The sequence below is a fragment of the Atractosteus spatula genome, chromosome 6 (genome assembly GCF_055471065.1).
Source record: "Atractosteus spatula isolate fAtrSpa1 chromosome 6, fAtrSpa1.hap1, whole genome shotgun sequence".
NCBI classification, from domain to species: Eukaryota; Metazoa; Chordata; class Actinopteri; order Semionotiformes; family Lepisosteidae; genus Atractosteus; species Atractosteus spatula.
Genome location: NC_142711.1, coordinates 14,283,385 through 14,302,840, shown reverse-complemented (window position 1 = coordinate 14,302,840; position 19,456 = coordinate 14,283,385). Strand labels below are relative to the sequence as shown.

Sequence of the window (19,456 nt, the reverse complement as noted above, 5' to 3'; positions counted from 1 at the left end):
GAAAAGCCTGGTTGCTAAGATTCTAAAAGGTAGTTGGAGTAAATTTCCTTTAGCGCCACTGATTTTTTAATCACTAAGTTTTTAATTTGTACTATCTGGCTTCTCCAGAATGGTCAGGCGTGAGCTGTCAGCACAGCTTTGGGGAGGAAGTCCTCAGGGTTGTGCGACACAACAGGTGAGGCACCTTCAAGCAGGTCCACGCTGTGGCTGATGAAAGGATCTGCCTCTGAGGTCTGTCTGTGCAATCTCACAGTTGCATGTTTTATTTGTCACAGGTGTTGGACTCAGGAGGTATCAAGGAGTCTGAAAAGGGGACATGAGCTTAGACATTTTCTCCAGGCTTATCAGGCCTTTTCAAAATACCAGACAGTGTACATCCCCTAGTCAGTCAGTGTCATATAATTAATAATTAAGGGGCTAAAAAAACTATGTTGCACTTCCTGCGTATTTCAGTTCTTTTTTTTCCCAAATTACTGTAGGGCCCTCAGGGGAGCTAACTTAGGATCACCCCTGGACATTTCTTGTCCATTTCACTTACTCACTGCTTCTATTAAAGTTCTATTAAACATCACACGAATCAATAGAAAAGAAAAAAAAGAGAATTGAAAATATATCTTCATAATATATTAGAATAGACTGCAAAAGGCCCTATGTTTTTTTTAGGAGAACATAATCAGTCTTCAGCTGAAAGCGTTGAGACAGCTTTAGAATAACAGAAGGGCTGACCTTAGGAGCTACAGCCAAAAGCACTCTGACGAAACATTCATTCCTCTCACTTCAATAAAGTGCCAGATGAAATGGGTGGCTGATTTTGCTTAATTTTGAAAAACACCTATAAAATTGACTTCATTGTACTGTCATAGAATTGGTGCATATAAGTATAAAAAATGAAAATGTGAAATGTAGTACAAATCGCATTTAAGCATATTTGTCAAATTACAACAAGGATCATCTAGGTGACATTTTCTACTTAAATATACCAGTAAATAGAATTTTTAGAACGGCAGAAGTAAAACTGTCAGATTACATAGAAGCATGTCAATGAGATTACATTCTATCTGTGTACAGTAAATAACACAAAATGTCCAGAAAGACAGACTACCTGCATAACCATTAATATACTGTGCATTTCATTGTATTGTTCGTTGTCACATGTGTCCAATGTTCATTCAGTGTGAAAAACCAAAACCTATACAATGTGACCGAAGTAATTGTTGCTGCATTCATCCCCACAATTCATGAAAGTAAGACACAAAGGTATGTACGATTTATGCAAAGAATCACTTATATGAAACATTCCTTGTATTTCTCAGAATTAGCCTACCATACAGGGAAGCACGGTGGTGCAGTGGTTAGCAGCATTGTGGCCCTGGGTTCAATTTCTGGGGTGCTGTCTGTCTGGAGTTTGTACGGTATGTTTGCTGGAGTTTCCGCTAGTCTTTCCTCCCACAGTCCAAAACTGTGCTGGTATTTTAATTGGCTTCAGTAAAACTGGCTCTGGTGTGAGGGTGTGAGTGTGTGCGTGTTTGCATCTGTGTGCGTCTTGCATTGGTCTGGCGTGCTGTCCAGGGTATTCTGTTTTGTGCCCATTGCTTGCCAGGACAGGCCCCAACATCCCCTGTGACTTTGTACTCAATCAAGCGATTAGAAAATGGATGGATGGTTCACCATACAAAGTCTTTAGTGATCCCCTCCTCTCTCTTACTGCTTCAGTTTTAGATCGTGATTTCTCTAAGGCATTTATATAGCAAACAGGTCCAAGTGCTGACTTAATGCTCATACAAGGTAAATATACCTTCAGAAAACTGAGAGCTAAACAAACATAAAAATTAGATTACCATCACAAGTACTATCCACTCTATTACCCTAATCGTGTAAACTATACATGTATACTTTTCCTCTTCTGATTTATTCTGAAAATCCTGTCCTTAATTAGCAAATTAAAACTTTTCAGAGCTTTCCAACAGCAATGCCAACCATTTCCAAAATCTGCCCAAGCCGTGGGCACGCTGGTTTCCAGACGATATGCAGTGCCTTGTTCCACCATTACACAGAATCTGCGCTCGGTTGTCTGTATACAAATGAACAGCAATTAGTTGTACATTTTTAAAACCAACAACAGCTGTTTAAGCTGTCAGTACACATGAGGTGATCCATAAAATATAATTGCTTTGCAACATGTTCCTACAGTTACCGAACTCAAAATCTATTTAGCGCTGTCTGAAATGAATATTACCGTTACAAGGAGAAAAGAATAGAGCCATGTCCTGTTCTAAGAGCGAGGGCAGGAGGTTCAGTGGCACCTGAAATTTCCTTGTTAAAAGCCAATGATTTTACCTGATTCAGTTACAGTCTGTGATGCAATGAAACAGCAGACACTAAGAAGTGACATTCAATATGGTTTCAATCACAATTAATTTTAACCAGACACTATCTAGGCATTCCCAGGAACATACTGCATTTGCATCTCCCCCCTAAATTACTTCTCCTTATCTCTCTTCATCACATCTGCTTTGGGCAAAAATAAATTGAATCACCAATACTTCATTTTCACTGACTCTCTTAAAATCAAGACCATTTTTCTGTTCCTTTCCGATGGTGGAATGGGAGGCGTCAATCACAAGGGCCTGATTAAGACATCCTTTGTAACACTTTTTACCTGGAACAAATTTACTGATAAAATGTAGAGTAGTATAGGACGTTAAAGTGTTAATCCCACCAGATTACACTTTTTCAGTGGAGGATCACAGAAAGATCACGCTTTAAGAGTTACGCCTTGTGCATTGCAGAAAGAATAATTATGCTCTCCTGTACAGACCTATTTATATAGATTATAGACACAGAAAGAATAAATCCACTTTCCTAAATAATGAGATAGATTTGAAGAACTTTCTTTAGCCTTTTTTATGTGAATAGATTTACCTACAAAGAAGTATTACCTGTATTGCTTTACAGGTAATCTCTAACTCACACAAATCTGCCAATTTTGGTGTTCAAGCAACATGCCCATAATAAAGATATACATCAAATTTCTTCCACGTTTCAAGAACAGAAAATTCACATTATTACAGTATTATTTACATAACTCATTTAAAATCCAGCCGTTGGTAGGTACATTTCTGTGCCAAAACTGGTGGATCAATTTCTGTAGTTAATTTTGAACTGCTAAACTGTTTTTAGAATTGTTCTGAATTACACAGATTAACCATCAGTAAATTGTTCTGTTATATTATGTTTATTGATTATATTTCATAGTGGTATATATAAATCTCGAAGACACTATACAGTATATTTCATATACAGTGCTAAGAAAAAGTTTGTGAACCCCTTTTCACATTTTTCAAATACTTGAAACTTGCTATATGATCTTTTCCTAAAGTTAAAATCTAACATGATACTCTTTTGACATGTATTTATCCACAAATGATATCACATTCAAAATCCATGTCTGGCAAAGTATGTGAAACCTTTGATTCAGTAACTGGTGGAGCCCTCTTGACCAGCCAGGACTACAACTAAACCTTTCCTTTAACCCTTGCTTTCTTGATATCTTGTCTCCTATTGGTCTTGAGGAATTTTGGCCTCCATTCAGTACTCCCACAACTCAGAGATGCTACATTTGAGATGCTGCCTTGCAGGGACAGCTCCTTTCAGGTCCTGCCACAACATTCCAATGGGGTTTAGGTCTGGACGTTGACTAGGCCATTGTAAAAAGTGTATTTCTTCTTCTGCAGCTATTGTTTTCTAGACCTGCTTGTATGTTTAGTATCATCGTCTGGCTGGAACACCCCCCTTTCTGGTCAGCTTCAGGTCACAGACGGATGGCCTGACATTCTCCTCTGGAGTCTCCTGACACAGTGCAGAATCTATGGTTGTGTCAACGATGGAAATGAAGCAGCAAAGCAGCCCCAAATCATCGCCCCAAGCCTGACGGTTGAGTTTCTTCTGTTCGAAAGCAGCGTGTGTTTTTCACCAGACATACAGGAACGTGTCTCATTGAGGTCAAAAGAGGTCTACCCCAGACCCTTCTGTCCAGAGAACACTGTTCCAGACACCTTATGGATCAGCTTTTTGCTCTTTGCTGAACATCAGACAGGCAACAATATTCTTTTAGGAAGTATTTTTTTCCGTGTTATCCTTCCATGAACACCATTCTTATTGGGTGTTTTTATTGTTGAGAACAGTCACTTTAGCCAATGTGAGAGTAGCCCACATCACAGGACGTTACTCTGTAGTCCCATATGGCTTCCTCCATGACTTTCCGGTTTGTGCTTGCTGAGATATTGGTAGGATGACCATTCCTGGATAGTCTGACTATCATTTTGAACTTTCTCCATTTGTAGACTGTGTCTGACAGTGGATTGGTGGAGCTCCAAATCCTGTGTTTTGTAGTCCTTTTTGGACTGATAAGCATCAAGAACTCTTCCTCGGAGATTTGTTGTTCCTCATGACTCATGACATTAATTCTAATTATTCCCTTAATTGAGCTAATAAAATTAGGGGTTCACTTACTTTTCACATCCCCTTTACCTTAATTACTGTATACATTGTTTTTTTTTCATTCAGAATCATTTTGTTTCAAGAGACATAGAATACATTATGAAAAACTACACTGAATCCTCACAAAATTCATGGTTTTGATTCCAAAAGGCTATCACAGTAAAACTCTGAAATTTCCATAGTTTTCTGTGTGGTTCACAAACATTTTCTCAGCACTATACAACATACTTACTATATGGGAGATCTAAACAGAATTGAAGAAGGTTCCAAAGCCGAAACGTTGTGTTTTATTTCTTCTCTTTTCACCATGGAATAAACCTATTACTTGTTCCTTTGGAGCCTATGCATGCTGACGCAGCTACCCACCTAAACATAATTATGCCCTCTATAGATGATAAAAGGCAGTTGTTGATGTATTTATTGTGAAACACTGTTCAAATATATTTGAGCCTTTTGCATAATTTCACATTTTCAGCAGTAATGTTTTCTCAGGGTCTTGAAATAATTATTTTCTTCAACACATCAATCATATACAGTACACATCCCTCCGCTGATGTAGTCCACATACTTCTATTTTTTATTTTTTTCTTATTTATTATTGTAGTGTTATTTATAAGTGACTTCACACATGAAGTGGTTTCTTCTTTCTACAGCAGCATTAAGGAGACCAGAAGTTTCGGGAAACTTCAGAACATGTATTTTTGCTTGTCAGTTGATATATACAGTATTAGCTTCAAAGTACCACAGGAAGAATGTTTTTTCTGATTGTATTTTTTGTTTAAAAATAAGCTTAATAATAATAATCTCAAAATGACAGCCAGAGGCAAATTGGCTATATTGTTAAGTAGCATCTACTTCAGGTAATAACTAAATTATTCCAAATGTACTTTCATTTTTATCTAGAAGCGCTCCAGGTTAAAGGCCTTGATGTACCCTTATTTGCTTAAGCTAATTATTTTTTCTTTCATTAATATGCTGATTATTCTTAAACTGGCAAGACATAGTCTCATAAAAATGTGTCAATTTTTATACCTTGGTATCTACAGTTGCCATAGAAACATGAATTTGTGTTTCATTTGCAAAATCAACTATCCGTCCATTTCTAATAAGATTACTTAAACACCTTAAAGGAAGAAGAAACTTACATTTGAAAATATATCACCTATATTATGGTTTTAATACTGTAGCTAACCCTGTTGAAGATCACACCTAAAGTGACAGTGTACGGTAAATTAAAAGCAATGTTGATACTTCTCATAATAAATAAAGATATACTGTGCAACAATGGGAATTACAGTATATGTATTCTTAAGCACAATTTATTTGAAGATATTTTAAAAACACCCATAAGGTACTTTTAAAGTATCTTGATAATCTGGAGAGAAATAAAGTTTCATGGGTGATTAACTGATTAATCGTAACGAATTTCAAGTCTTTTCACTTGGATTTAAAAATAGCACTTTTATCTGAATAACATATAGGTGTATTTTGGTGAGAAAAGGTCCACCAAGCAAAGTTTTAACGTTTATACCTTGCTCAGGTTCTTGGGATTACTACTAAATCACTACTGTCGTGCAAAGATTTCCTGTTTTCTAAAGAAATGCTGTTAATTCTGTGCTGAATAAATGCAGGACAGACCTCAGTCTTCCTGAAGAATAATTAGCTTAGTCTTTCACTTGCTAAATAAATATCCAGTTCCTCACCAATACATAAAAAAGGCTTTGTAAAGGTAACAGGTTTTACTTCAGAGCTTCTGAAATGAAGCTTTGATTACTCATATTAGCCAGAATTTCAGCTAGAATAATTAATTACAGCGGCAAATGACAGCCTAACAGAGAATCGCTTACAAAGCACATCACAGTGCATGCAAGAAATCATAAATGAAATGACAGAAAAAATGCAGATGGCATAAATTACTCCATTAACCGTCCTATAATTATTTGTATTTTAATTACCCATAAAGTCTCAGATGTGTGACTCTCCAGTGTAAATCACAATATTTGAGACAGCAAATCACTCCAAAGAGATCAAATGAGCTCAAATTCCTATTGCTAATTTATGTGAAGCTTAACGTTTACCCTATAAATAGTGTATGTTAGATTCCAGCAATCTGAACTTTAATTTAAATCTTAATTTGCTGTCCAAACTCTGTCTAAGGCTGGTTTGATATTTTTGGTCATCTTTGCAAGGGATTATTATTCATCCTCTCCTCCTTTTATTAAACTGTTGATCTGATTTTACAGGAGACGAAGTGAAAAACCTATTACAAAACTATTACCACTACACAGGTGACAAAATGTTCTTCAAATATTGTAGAGCCGAGATACATGTTACCGAAAGGAAAGTTCAAGTTCCTGAAAGGCTTAGACCAAGCCTCATCAGAGACTTCTTTGTGATCAGCAGCAACACACAGGGAAGTTAAGTTTAGGGCTATTTAAGACAGAAAACAGGAAAGGTTGCTTTACACAGAGGATAGTGGGACTTTATCACAAACCTGCAAGTCATGTGACAGAAAATCAACTCTGTGGAATCTGTTAGGAAATTGATAGAATTTTTTAAAAAGGAGGAACTCTAACCTTACCTCTGTGTTTAATATTGTGGTACAAGAGATGCCTGCTTTCTTTTTCATACCTCACTTGATCACTTACAGTCGTTGTATTTATCAGGAAACAAATCTCCATCTTAAAGGACATGTTTTTTGTATTTGGGACCTTCGTCTGATTGCATTTTCCTGCATAATCTGGCATGTTAAGTTGTACAACATTGGGGAATCTTTAATGTACTGATTTGTAGAAGAAGCAGCAATTGCTGTATTCATTGTTCCTTTCTGTATTGGAAATTTAGGAGCATCAGGAATATTTACTGGATAAAATTACATTTTTGTGCTGTAAAATCTTTGAAAAAAACTAAATGAAAAATAAATCTACATGACAAAATGACAACTAGTTCCACAATTGTGATTCCTAAGTCCAACCTGTTTATATTTCCTACAGTATGTACTGCGTTAAACTATACATATAGTTAAAAAGAACCTGAAATCAATCACTGCCTCATTTGAATTTTCACCACTGATGATATTCCACGCACAAGAATGGTTATGCATTTTCACTTTGGAAAATACAGGCAAATAATTGAATGGCAATAAAAATGGTTCCATTGCAAGTGCACAAGGACATTTATTTTCCATCTAAAAACTAGGCCCTACATGTAAAACATTAAATCAAATTTTATTTAGAAAGCCATTACATTCTGTTGTACACACTACTAGTTTGCTAGGTTTATTAGCCCCACTTTTTTGATTTATTGTACATTTTACACTTCAAGAAATGTATTGTTTACTATCTCTCAGTTGTTATTATTAAGACTGTGAACTGTATAATTCCTGTAGTACATGGCATTGTACAGTAGGTCTAAGTGAGAAAAGAAACAGGCAGCAGATCACAGGTCATGTTAGTCTGGCAAATCTAAGCATATTGGAAAGATATGAGGATGGGAAAAAGCCACTGGGTTTTGTAAAAGAAGTGACAGTTTTCTAGAGACAAGGCCACTCCACCTGCAGATGTAATCATAGCTTGCCCAATTGCAAATTACTAACCACTTGCCTACAATGCACTGTATTTTTCTCAGCGGGTCCTTTGAGATCAGTGACTTAAAATGACAGGTTTTTATTTTAAAACATACAAAAATGAATCTGGATTAAAAATGTATAATCTAACAGCTGGCTTTCTCTGATGGTAGTGAAGCAAATACTGTATATGTTCCATTGTTTACCCACTGGCTTTGTAAGAGAACACTAAGGGGTCCATTAATTTTATAAAACCACTTGTAGATGGCAGAAACCAAACTTAGTAATCCACCAACCTTGCTTTACAAAACGCATTTGTTGCATTTGGTACTGCACATTTGTGAAAGCCCCTATAATGTACAGGCATCTTTTGCAGCTTTTTATTTCAAATAAACTGAACAGTGCACACCTATTGGATTCTACTTAAGAAAGCACCAGAAGTGGGAAAACATACAGTATTAACACTTGACCTCATATTGTGTTTTTTAGGAACCTACTGTACAGGCGCACTGAACTGTACTGTTTACAGTTTTATTTCTTTCTCTCTGTGTATGTACGTACTGCATGTGTGCAAAGGGTTTTAAAATAGAATTTTATGGTAAACAAAAATCCAAAAACCACAAAATGATATCAAACAAAATTCACAGAAAGAGACCTGGGCAGATAGTTTAGATCAACAATCTTTGTATAAAGTCATTTGGGAGTAGAATATTACTGTGTGTTTGGTCTATGTTTTATTTCTTTGGGTTATTTTTTGCACAACTGCATCACCATTCATCACTGCTGATTTGTTTTTTAAGTTACAGTGGTTTCACAGCGATACAGCGCCACAAGCCTCTCTAATGGCTGACACCAGAAACACCAAGACAAGAGAGGGCGGTAGAAACTTCATCACTGAAAGAAATTAAATTGAAGCAGAATTGCTAAGTACTATCTTTGTCTTCCAATCAATTATTCATGTGCACACTGATAATAGATGAATTCACAATTAAATAGTTCGAGTGAACAGCCCACTGCTATACATTCTGCTGCACTGAAAGACACTTGTCCGTGCTGGGAACATGCTTGGGGCAAACCCAAGGTCTTCTTCTTTTTCTGAACCGACAATACAGCGGAGGCTGAGACAAAGGTGAAGGCCGCACGAGACCCATTCGCTTTTCCCTGCTAACGACAATCCGGCAGAATTCCTGGCAGAGCAAACGTTTAAGCCAGACGCGGTAAAAAATGTGAAATCGCAGTAGCCGCCCGCGTTGGCCCAGGCAGTGGCCACAACCCGTGAATGGAGACTGCTGGTTCGAGGCCACTTGAAGGTAGGGAATCCCATCTGGCCATCTTCCAGCACAAAAAGCGTGGCTATCAAAGCCCAGGATTTCAGAACCCAAAAGCCCGCACTGCCCTTTCTGTGGAAAACCACTGGCATTTCTCCGGTCTAAAAATATGTCTTTGAAAGCCCCCTTCACCTTTCCAGGCCCTTTGAAAGCCTGAAGCCCGCCAGGGCCTGTGGACGGAATTTTCCGCCCTGCCGGCGCCGTCAGGCAGGCCTCTGGGAAGATGAGCCGTGTGAAGAGCAGGGTGATCAATGCTTGGCCGGGGAAACGCTTGGTGCCGGCCAGCCCCCCCACCCCGGGCGAGCACCCCAGCAGCAGACTGACCTTTCCACCGCCAGCGTGCACGGCCTGTGCTTCTCCGTACACTCGCCTGGCTCGGGATCGGAGTGGGTTTTTCTGGATCGCGTCATCGTTACCGCATGAGGCAAGACACACGATTTCAGGGCCAACTGCTAAGATGCAGAAACAGAGATGTGGAGGAGGAATACAGTATCTGCGTGGTGTCTTGGAAATGGCAAGGATCATAACCCATTTGTATGTCAGTTTAAATGTAAATGTGTATTGGTCTTTTCAATTTCCTCCAGTGACACTTAACTCAGAGCGAAGCCCTAAAAATGTACCAGACCTAATCTGATATTTATCATTTGATTTAGCAAGGCAAAGACATATACAACTTTAGAGCTCACATAAGAAATCAAATTGTCAAACAGTAGCATTTAATAAACTTCGTAAGCTTCTGTTTTAATTTAATCAACTTATATCTTGCTTCTAAATGTAATTCCACACCAACTGGTGATGATGGAAGATTAAGGTAGGGTTAAAGTTTAAGCAACTCTTGAGAAATTGACAATTCTGCTCTCTAGGCAATGGACCCAAATAGTATGGACCCAAAAGCACCCACCCGTACAGGCGAACTGCTCACTCACAAACACCTGACGGCAGCAGCCACAAAGCCCAGTACGCTCTCTCCCTCGAAAGCGTGGCACTACGCAGGGGCGTGTTCTGCGGGGAGGCGGAGCCCTGGATTAAGGGAGACGCGTTGCCTTAGTAACCACAGCTGCACTGGCTCATTAAGGAGGAGCCGTGGTGCCCTTTAAGACACACTGAGCACCTCCCTGGAGGGATGGGCGGACCCCCCGCAAGGGGAGGATCTCCCAGTGGCAGTCCTGGAGGGCACTGACTCCAGCGCACGGCCGTCGTTATTTTTCTTAATCTTTTTTTCTGTTCTCCCACCGGGACAGGTCAGGTTCTTTTTCATTTGGCCGCATGCTCCTTTCCTTCATGTCAGGATCCCGTTAAATAGGGATAATCCGGACTGGATACCGCTGTCCCAAGCGGTTCTTTTTTTTTTTTCCACAGGCTGGACCCCAGTAAAAAGGGACAGTCCAGCTTGGACTCCGCTGTACAAAGCGGTGCTTTCCCCCCCCCTCGTTTTCGCCAACCGCACACCGGTGCCTCCGCCCCCTCAGACCAGGGCGTCGGCTCTTGCCGGTGTTCGCCCACACTGCTACACTAGTCAGAAGAAAAATATTGTGATTCAAGGTATCCAAAAACAGAACCAGTGGACCTAGGACAGAATCCTAAGTCTGTGGTCCTCAAAACACAGTTAACAAGCTCGATAAGGGCTTTTTGAGCGCTAAAGGCCAACTGAAGAGGTTTGTAACATTTGCCTTTAACAGGTTACCCAGTTGTTGTACCCCTACGTGTTCTGACAAGAAAGGTATTGAAATAGATTAGAATTACTTAGGTTCTTAGTAGTTTGGTTAGTTGTTTTTTTTCCAGAACTAGTGCAGCAGATGTGATTTTAAACGCCGTGGGCACAACTTCAGAGCTCAAGGTCCCATTGATGGTTTTATTTGGTTACCAATACTATAGGTACCCAGAACCCAGGAATGAAATACAAAGTTGAGAATGAAGGCTAACAGGCTGTGTGTTAAGTTACCCAAAGAAATTGTGGGAAACGCGTTTGTGCATTAAATATAGTAGAAAACTCAAGGGTTTGAAGTTGATTTTACTAATCTTAATGGTGAAGAACTCTTAAAATATAATTGCAAATAGTACAGACGGTTTAGCTAAAGCAATTTAGCAGACATTTATTTTGTAATATGTTGACATTAAAGTTGATTTAGTAGTTCTTTTTTGGTATTTCTTTATTATAAAGGGTCTTTTCACTAACTGAGATGTTAGGAAGCTTCATGATTTGGAATTGCATCTAGATATCATGTTATTGAAGCAACACCTTACTTTTACTAAATGTTTATTATAAGGTCAGCAGGATTCCCCCTGGTACAGCATATCTTCTGGTTAGTTAAAAGGTTAAATCAAAGGTAGTCATTTTATACGCCTAAGTCTTACTGTTATACAGTGCATGTTTTTTTTAAACATACCAGGTTTCTATGGACTGTACTGTAAATGAGAGCCTATTCCTGTATTCTGTATTTCAATTTGTTATATAATAATTTTAATGTATGAACAAAATTGCTTTTTAATGAAAATCACAGTCTCTAACTTCTATCCAGTGCAATGCAAAAAAAAGTTCACAAATGGCTACATTTATTTCGTTACCGTTCTGCGCATGAAAAATTGATAAGAACTTGCACTATTTTCGCCATGTTCTAACTGTTCAACCTGTCAGCGTTAGGAGATAATGGGTTTTTGTCTACCAGAGAAAAGATCCCTTGAAATACTAATTACTTCAAATGTTGAGGAATGTGAATGTGTTCCAAACAGCCGCACATGACACCTCTTCCCATCCTCTGAGCAGAAACTTTGTTGAATGAGCTGCAGCTGGACAGAGGGGCTCACATAGCACGCCATGATGAGTACATACCAAAAATTATTTGATTTCAGGTGATTAAAGAGGTAAGGTTCCTAGAATTTGCCATCAAAGTAGTGCACGTGCTCAAGGAAATAATCATAATGAGTAAATACATCAAATATGTACAATATCACTCACACAATGTTAGAGCAGGAGGAAACTATTTTGTGGTAAAACGTTTTTACTATAACAAGACAATATCAGTTCTGCCATACTATAACACCACCCATTATTGCACAGCCAATCACAGAGCAGAACAATAAAGCACTATCCTATTACAGCACAGGTCTATCGCCACACAGCCAATCACAGAGCCCTATCATTGTTCCCAAATAATATTTATTTTGCACGTCCTACATGTGCAATTGCAACTTTACTTGACTGATTGAGATTTACTTAAAGATCAATGGGATTCTGCTGATATACCCATGGCCAAAATAAGTCATCTTAAAAGTTACAAAGGTTAATGATTTTCTTAATTCTGTGAAATCAACTTCTCAGTTGGAGTGTTTTTCTTTGACAGTGGTCCTTTTCTTCAAACTTGCAATAAACCAGACTATGGAATTTGCACACAGCTCCTCAACATGTTTACAGTAATAAAGACAAGGGAATTTGGTCAAGCCTTAAAGTAAACCTTGTCCTTTAAAGTATTGATTGCACATTCAGAGTTAACACGAAGAGAGAATATTGGCTGTTCATTAAGGTCCGGTCTGGTTTCAGAGTGCCCTGTAATTCTGCTGTCTTGCTTTGAACAACAGAAAATTAGGATCTGAAGAAAATTCTGCTGAAGTGTGGATAGAAGGAAAGAAGCAATATGAATTAGATCATGAGTCACTGTGGCTTTGATATGGACGTTTTACCATTTTGTGATCTATAAAAAGGCCTTCTATATAAGGTAGTTAATTTAGACCAATTTGAATGTGAAGAGAGTCAGACAGCCTATGCCATGTGAGAGTGGCATACAATATCAGTTGATGGGACTGTAGAATTCCTTCATTATGTAGTTTCTCATTTTGTGGGCACTCTGAATCCTTCTCTTCCTGTCAGTGTACCTTTGTGCCCTGTACACACAAGCTGAAGATGAATGTGGGTATTTTTACTGCGTGGTGGAATGAGGCTATGCTTCACCTGTCTTTCAATAACTATCCTAAAATTAGATTAAGTTTCTGTAGCTACATTCAATATTCCAGTAAAAGTTGTTAGTGCACGAATTGAGATAGCGCACTAATGTATTTTGCCATGCGATAATTATTGTCATTATTATTAGAAGTAATCTATATGTCGTTACTACTGCAGAAGAGAGTTTTGTATTTTACGTAGTAACCTCCTTTTGCTGAAGAGCACATTGCTTTTGGGAATGTACTGAGTGTCCACTAGCCTCTCACACATCATGACCTGTACGAGTTCTGTCACTCTTGTGTTCTTGAGCACATTTTTGTCTGTATTTCACAGGGATGAAATAAACAAATAACGTGAAAATGAAGATGCTGCTGTCTGTACTCTGGTACACAGGGGGGAGCTACTTGGCTGTGTCAGAGCTGAGCCTGCTATTGTGTGGTGTGACCTTTGAGTGAAAAGCACTGTGATGTTTAAAGTATCCTTATTCCTGAAGTGTTGTCATTCTGGTTTTTATAGCTGCTGTGACACATAGTTTATCTCTCTTGTTTTAAGCAGGGAAAGGACTTTAGTTTTTATATAGCATCAGATATACCACAATTCAGCTCCTGTGTTTCTCATGGCATTGTATGTGTCTTGTGCGCATTAGAATAGAAATATTGCTCTTGACCTCAAGACGGTTTTGTGAAAAATACAACTTACTTGTTAACTTTGCATGCAGAGCACGTTGGAGTATTTCTGCAGTAAAATGTCTGCTGTACAGCCTGTACTTATTCACTCATACATAGCGTTACATTGAAATGTTGTAATTCTGTGGCCTGATTGTTGTAGGTATTACGGTGGGATTATTGGTCATGACGATGACTAGTGAGCAGGAAGGGCTGCTTCACATCGCAATTCACACAAATTCTAGCTCTCGCCCGTGGCAAAACCAGCAGTTTGCGACAACATGGTGACTATCCGGTACTCTATCGGATAGTCACAATAGGTTCACGATTTTGTGCTTAATTCAGAATTCGTCAAAAAAAACCCTTCATAACCAGTCTGAGAAACTGGGACAGCAGTTGCCCTTTAAAGATTCTCTGTTGCCTTCCATCTATTTTCAAACCACTTTATCCATGGGACAGCCGGAGCCTATCCTGGCCATCAACAGGATAAGGACGGAGGGGTACACTCTGGACAGGGCACACACAGACAAGACACACTCACACCAGCGACAACTTTCCCAGAAGCAATTAACCTACCAGTGTGTCTTTGGACTTGAGGAGGAAACCCATGAGAAAATGAGGAGAACATACTAACCTGATGCCGATACTACCCCTGAATTCTGGGGGTCCCAGTCCCAGGGTGCCAGCTAGGCAGCAATACTGACCAGTGTGCCACCATGCCTCCCTGTTTGTGTTTCCATTTAATTTTCCTTTTCCATAAGAAATAATTGTTCAAATAACGAGAAAAAACATTTGCTGTTTTCCCACAAGTGCATAAGGGATGCAAAACAGTGGTACCACACATTTTTGCCTATGGAAAAAAGTATTATTGGGCTGCTTTGATATGTGGTTCTATGTTGTCTTCTAGAGTTAGACATGAAGAGGTCTTTGCAGAGGGTGTTAGTTCAAATATACATTCAGAATCCGGACCCTGCTTATTCCAGGTAAGAGTCATAGCAAGCCAGAGTCTATTTCAGAAGCCTAGGGCACATCGCAGGATTGCAGTCTGGATGGGGCTTCAGTCCAGTGTGGTTGGAACGGTTAGAGTAGAGACACAATTCAAGAAAAAACATACAGGATTCAAAAGGAAAATCCGCAACATGATGAGAAACAAAACAGAAATCAAAAACGAAAACATTACACAGGCAATTAAACAATTAATGTAATAAATATGACTTTTCTTAAATTAAGAAGCAAGGATCTAAATAATCTTTGTTCCTTGAATTCCTGGTAATCTCTAAATGATCAGCGAACTGACACTGAATGTTCCTCTTTTAAAACTTTGTCCACTTTAGGATCATAATGAATATCACGTTTCAATATTTATTAACATATTCACAATCCCTGAAAAAAAAGGATATGTAGCTGCTCAAAAAACCTGAAGAGGTTAAACAAACAAAAAGGCTCAAGTGGGCAGCAGAACTGATACGCATTCAATAACACAGTTTTGAGCTCATATACGTCTCCCTGCTCTGTCTGCAAAAAGGCCATTAGCAAGCCTTCTAATGGTGTTTGTATGCAATCTGTCATTTGGAGTAGCTTTTACATAAGAACTTAAGAAAGGCCACAAATGAGAGGAGGCGATTCAGCCTATCTAGCCTGTTTGGTATTTCGGTGCTAATTGATCTCATTCAGCCCTCTCCCGAAAAAAAGCCAGGATATTGGCTTCTGCGATATGGCTGTGAAGCTTGCTCCTCACTCCCATAACACTCAAGTTGAGACATTGATTTCAACAAGCTTGCGTAAGGTATTTCTCTGACCTCATACCGTATTCCCCACATGGCAGCCGTATTCGCCTTTTACAGCTCGAACACGGGTACATTATCGACTGGCGGCTTGCTGGAGAGTAGATTGAACAGTGCGCTGTACGCCAGGGCCTACGCAGTGTAGTGGAGACGTCTCCAGACTCGTGCCTGGTGGGTTGTGGGATCAGGGCCCTGCTGCACACACTGCTGCTGTCATACCTTGAGAGAGCTCCAGCATACCCTGCTTTGTAAATGGGGACTGTCCTGTCGGGGGTGGGCAGTCACAAGCTATTCCTGCCAACGTCGTGCTGTGGAAACCAGGATGAGCTCTGCCCCACCTGTAGCTCAGGATTTGGCAATGACTTATCTATCTGCATGCGGCTTTTATATGGTGCCCTGTCATTTAAGACATGAGAGGGAATCACAATAAAAAGCACAGATTTATTGACTATCATTCCAAACTACACACAAAAAATACAAAACAAACTACTACCTAAAAATGATTTAATAAAGACTGCGAGAACCTGAGTCTCTTGTAGCCCATGGCTTGCCTCACTTATTGTCCCGAAGACAGATTAAGCCCTTATACAAATGAACAGTTGGATAGGGAGATAATGGGGGTTTGTACTTCAGCAAAAGACTCTCCACAGGACGGCCAATTCTCAGTCTCTCAACTGAAAAAACAAATATTTTGTTCTTGAACAGATAAAGCATCCTAGAGAAACAAGCTCTGCCCAGAGGGTATACAAAGGAAATAAATGTTCCCTCAAATATAAAAAATAGACCTTTCCACTAAATCTACTGCAGGTCTATTTGACACTCAAAATTGCTTGTTGCCTAACAACAAACTATTGCCCTAACTTGACAGAAATATCAATATTGTAATAATCTAGAGCCTAGGTATTCATTATTATTTGACTAATCATTACACTTCTCTTGTTTAAAAAGGTTTAATATTTAAAAGAAGTATGGATTGTATAGTCAAATAACTGTGACATCTTTCCACAAATCTACTTGCTTGCAGATTGTGTGGCTTGTAGTTTGTGGTAGTGCAGAATTACAGTATAATTTATATTTGTAAGATGTACTATAATGTCATAATGTGAATGAACAAAACTGAATTAATTTAAACAGAAACCCAAAATTTGGAATACTGAGCTCAACCAAGCAGGCTAAGTTCTCCTTTCTAAAATGGCATTTTGTAAAGTACTGTTCCTGGAACTGAAAAGTGCTGTTCGGTCTAAAAATAGTTAAATCTTATATTATTGAATAAATCTTACTAAAAATACAAAACTCTTCAATAAATATTTTTTTTAATAAAAGCTATTAAGTCTTCTGTAACTCATGAAAGAGGATGAGTGAATTGACCCTAAGCACTGTCTAATTAATTAAAACTGAATTTAAACAGCACATGACACACAACTCAGACAACACAGATCTTAGTTAAGTCTGACAGTTCCAAAAACCGTGATAAAATCGTTTACTGAAAAGCCACAAAAGAAAAAACAAACAAAATAATGCTGTGGATGCTGACACTTTTACGTGGGCCCACAGATTTGCAAGGTTCTCGATGCTTCTCATTTCGAGGTAGAAGTTTCTCACTGTTGTGCCCAAGTAATTGAAAACATCCGAAACGTACTGCCGATCTATAGCAGAAAGAAAACCAAAACAATGCAGGAATGATGGAGCACAACGAAATCACTCCTTCATTCTTCGTTTTGTTAAATCAATCAAGTGGTATTAATGGACCACTAGATGGGACTCTCCCTCTTGGAAATCAACAAAAACAGAAAATGCAGCAGTTCACTGGGAGACAATGTACACTAATTACTTCCATTCTTTGACATTGGGAAGGATGTTAAGACCTGAAATTTGGCATAATTACTATCAATTTTGCTGATGCTTTTATGCAAAATCCACTTACATTTTGAACCATTTTGTACCTTTTCATACAGCTAGATATAAAGTACTCCCAGAAGCTACAGTATCTGAGCGCAGTGCCTTGTTCAAGCGTACAGCAGACAGACCCCACCTGGGATCTGATACCCCACCTTCTGTTCCCCCACACTGTTGCCTAGTGTTAATAATCCAGTCAATGCCCACAGTGCAAGACAGCAGCATTGCTGTCTTCATTAAAAAGGTTTCCACAAGGAATCTGTATATCACTTCAGTATCTTGTCCTGTCTCTCTTTCAGGCTTTTATCAGGATCTCACCATGGTGTGGTGTGGCCAAGGACAGTCCGTCCCTCACTCGAAAGATGGTTTGCAAATCAAGGTCCTGACTCTCTGTGGCCATTAAAAATCCCAGGGCGTTTCTCAAAATGAGCAGTGGTGGTACCCCGGTGTCCTGGCCACATTTACCCCTGGCCTTTATCAATCAGGGCCTCCTAGTTATCCCCATCTCTGAACTGGCTTCATCGCTCTGTTCTCCTCCCCACTCAGAGCTGGTGTGTGGGTGAGCCTACCGGTGCACTTTGGCTGCCAACACATCATCCAGGTGGGGCTGCACCCAGGCGGTGGAGGGGAGACCCCATTACCTGTAAAGCGCCTTGAGTGGAGTGCCCAGAAGAGGACTATATAAATGTAAGAAAGTGTAAGTGAAGTGAAAAAATGGTTAAAGGACATTCAGTCAGCTGGCGCATTTTCGTTGGTGTTTTCATTTCACTTTCATTGTCCTCAGTCACGCCCAGCTTACTGCTTATTTAGTAAACCCTGTGGGAGCTGACACAAGGAATCCGGCTGTCAGGGCTTGCTCAGGACGGCCAGCAGCACGCTGAGGCAAGGGTCAGTGGAAAGCGCTGTGCTAGTGCACCGTCTTACCTTGCTCCCATTCTCCCTGGGCTCCGTCTTGAGGTCTGGCAGCAGAAGGCCCTTGTACTTGCTCCTCCCGTTGGCCGTGTGATTCTCCGTGTGGCACTCTGCCGCTAGGGGACAGTCGCTGAGGTTCAGGGGCTGCTCCTCCGGCTCCGACGGGCCGACGCCGTTGCTGTTGGCGTCTGCCGTCTCTCGACAGTGGCTCCCTCTCGGTCCGGCGGGCTTGTACGCCACCGTCTCGTTGCCGTTTATACTGTCCGCCGCCGAGTCATCTGCTTGAGGAAAAGGAAGAAAAGTACTTTATCGCGACCGCCGCCGATATTTAGTTTCGGTCTTCGCTTGTCAGTTCCCAGTACATAAAAAAAAACCCAAAAGAGTTCCTCACTCCTGGTCTGGGCTTTTCATGAAAACTAGGGAAGGTAGGAAATAAAAACAGAAAGAACAAGAATGTTTCGGGCAAGGTTTTGAATCAACATGGTTACGTTACCCTTTTTGTTTCGTTTCCTTCCACTGTGCTGCGCAGCCTTTGGAGACGTTTATACAGAAATAACACACCTTATCATTTAAATTAATGTAAAACTAAAAAATGCGGTGTCTTGGAATAAACATAATTAAGTATCGGATTACAGTATTTGAAAGAAGTCAGGGAAGCCCAAGAAATCTCAATGTGTAATTTTAATTTTTGTTCTGACATTTCTTTAAAGAAATTATAACATTATGACAACGTAAACGACTAAAAAATCGTGCTCTTCGTTGCTGGTGGTGATGTGGGATTAGCAGTAGCAGCAGTAGGGCTAGTATTGCAGAATCAACATTCACAATGAAGCCAAGGTCCCATGACTTTACTGCTGTTCCCACTGTTC

At 39.6% G+C, this 19,456-nt stretch overlaps 1 protein-coding gene across 3 annotated transcripts in view; it reads right to left on the bottom strand.

The window, feature by feature from the left end:
* Positions 1-19,456, bottom strand: part of LOC148831859 (nucleolar protein 4-like) — a 117,061-nt gene that overhangs the window by 50,551 nt on the left and 47,054 nt on the right. For 2 of the 3 annotated variants that reach the window (XM_088919294.1, XM_088919295.1), the window contains exon 6: positions 18,600-18,865. In XM_088919294.1, the coding sequence (XP_088775420.1) occupies positions 18,600-18,865 (266 nt within the window). Of the gene's footprint in view, positions 1-18,599; positions 18,869-19,456 lie in introns of all 3 variants that reach the window. The other variant, XM_088919293.1, reaches the window with a different exon arrangement.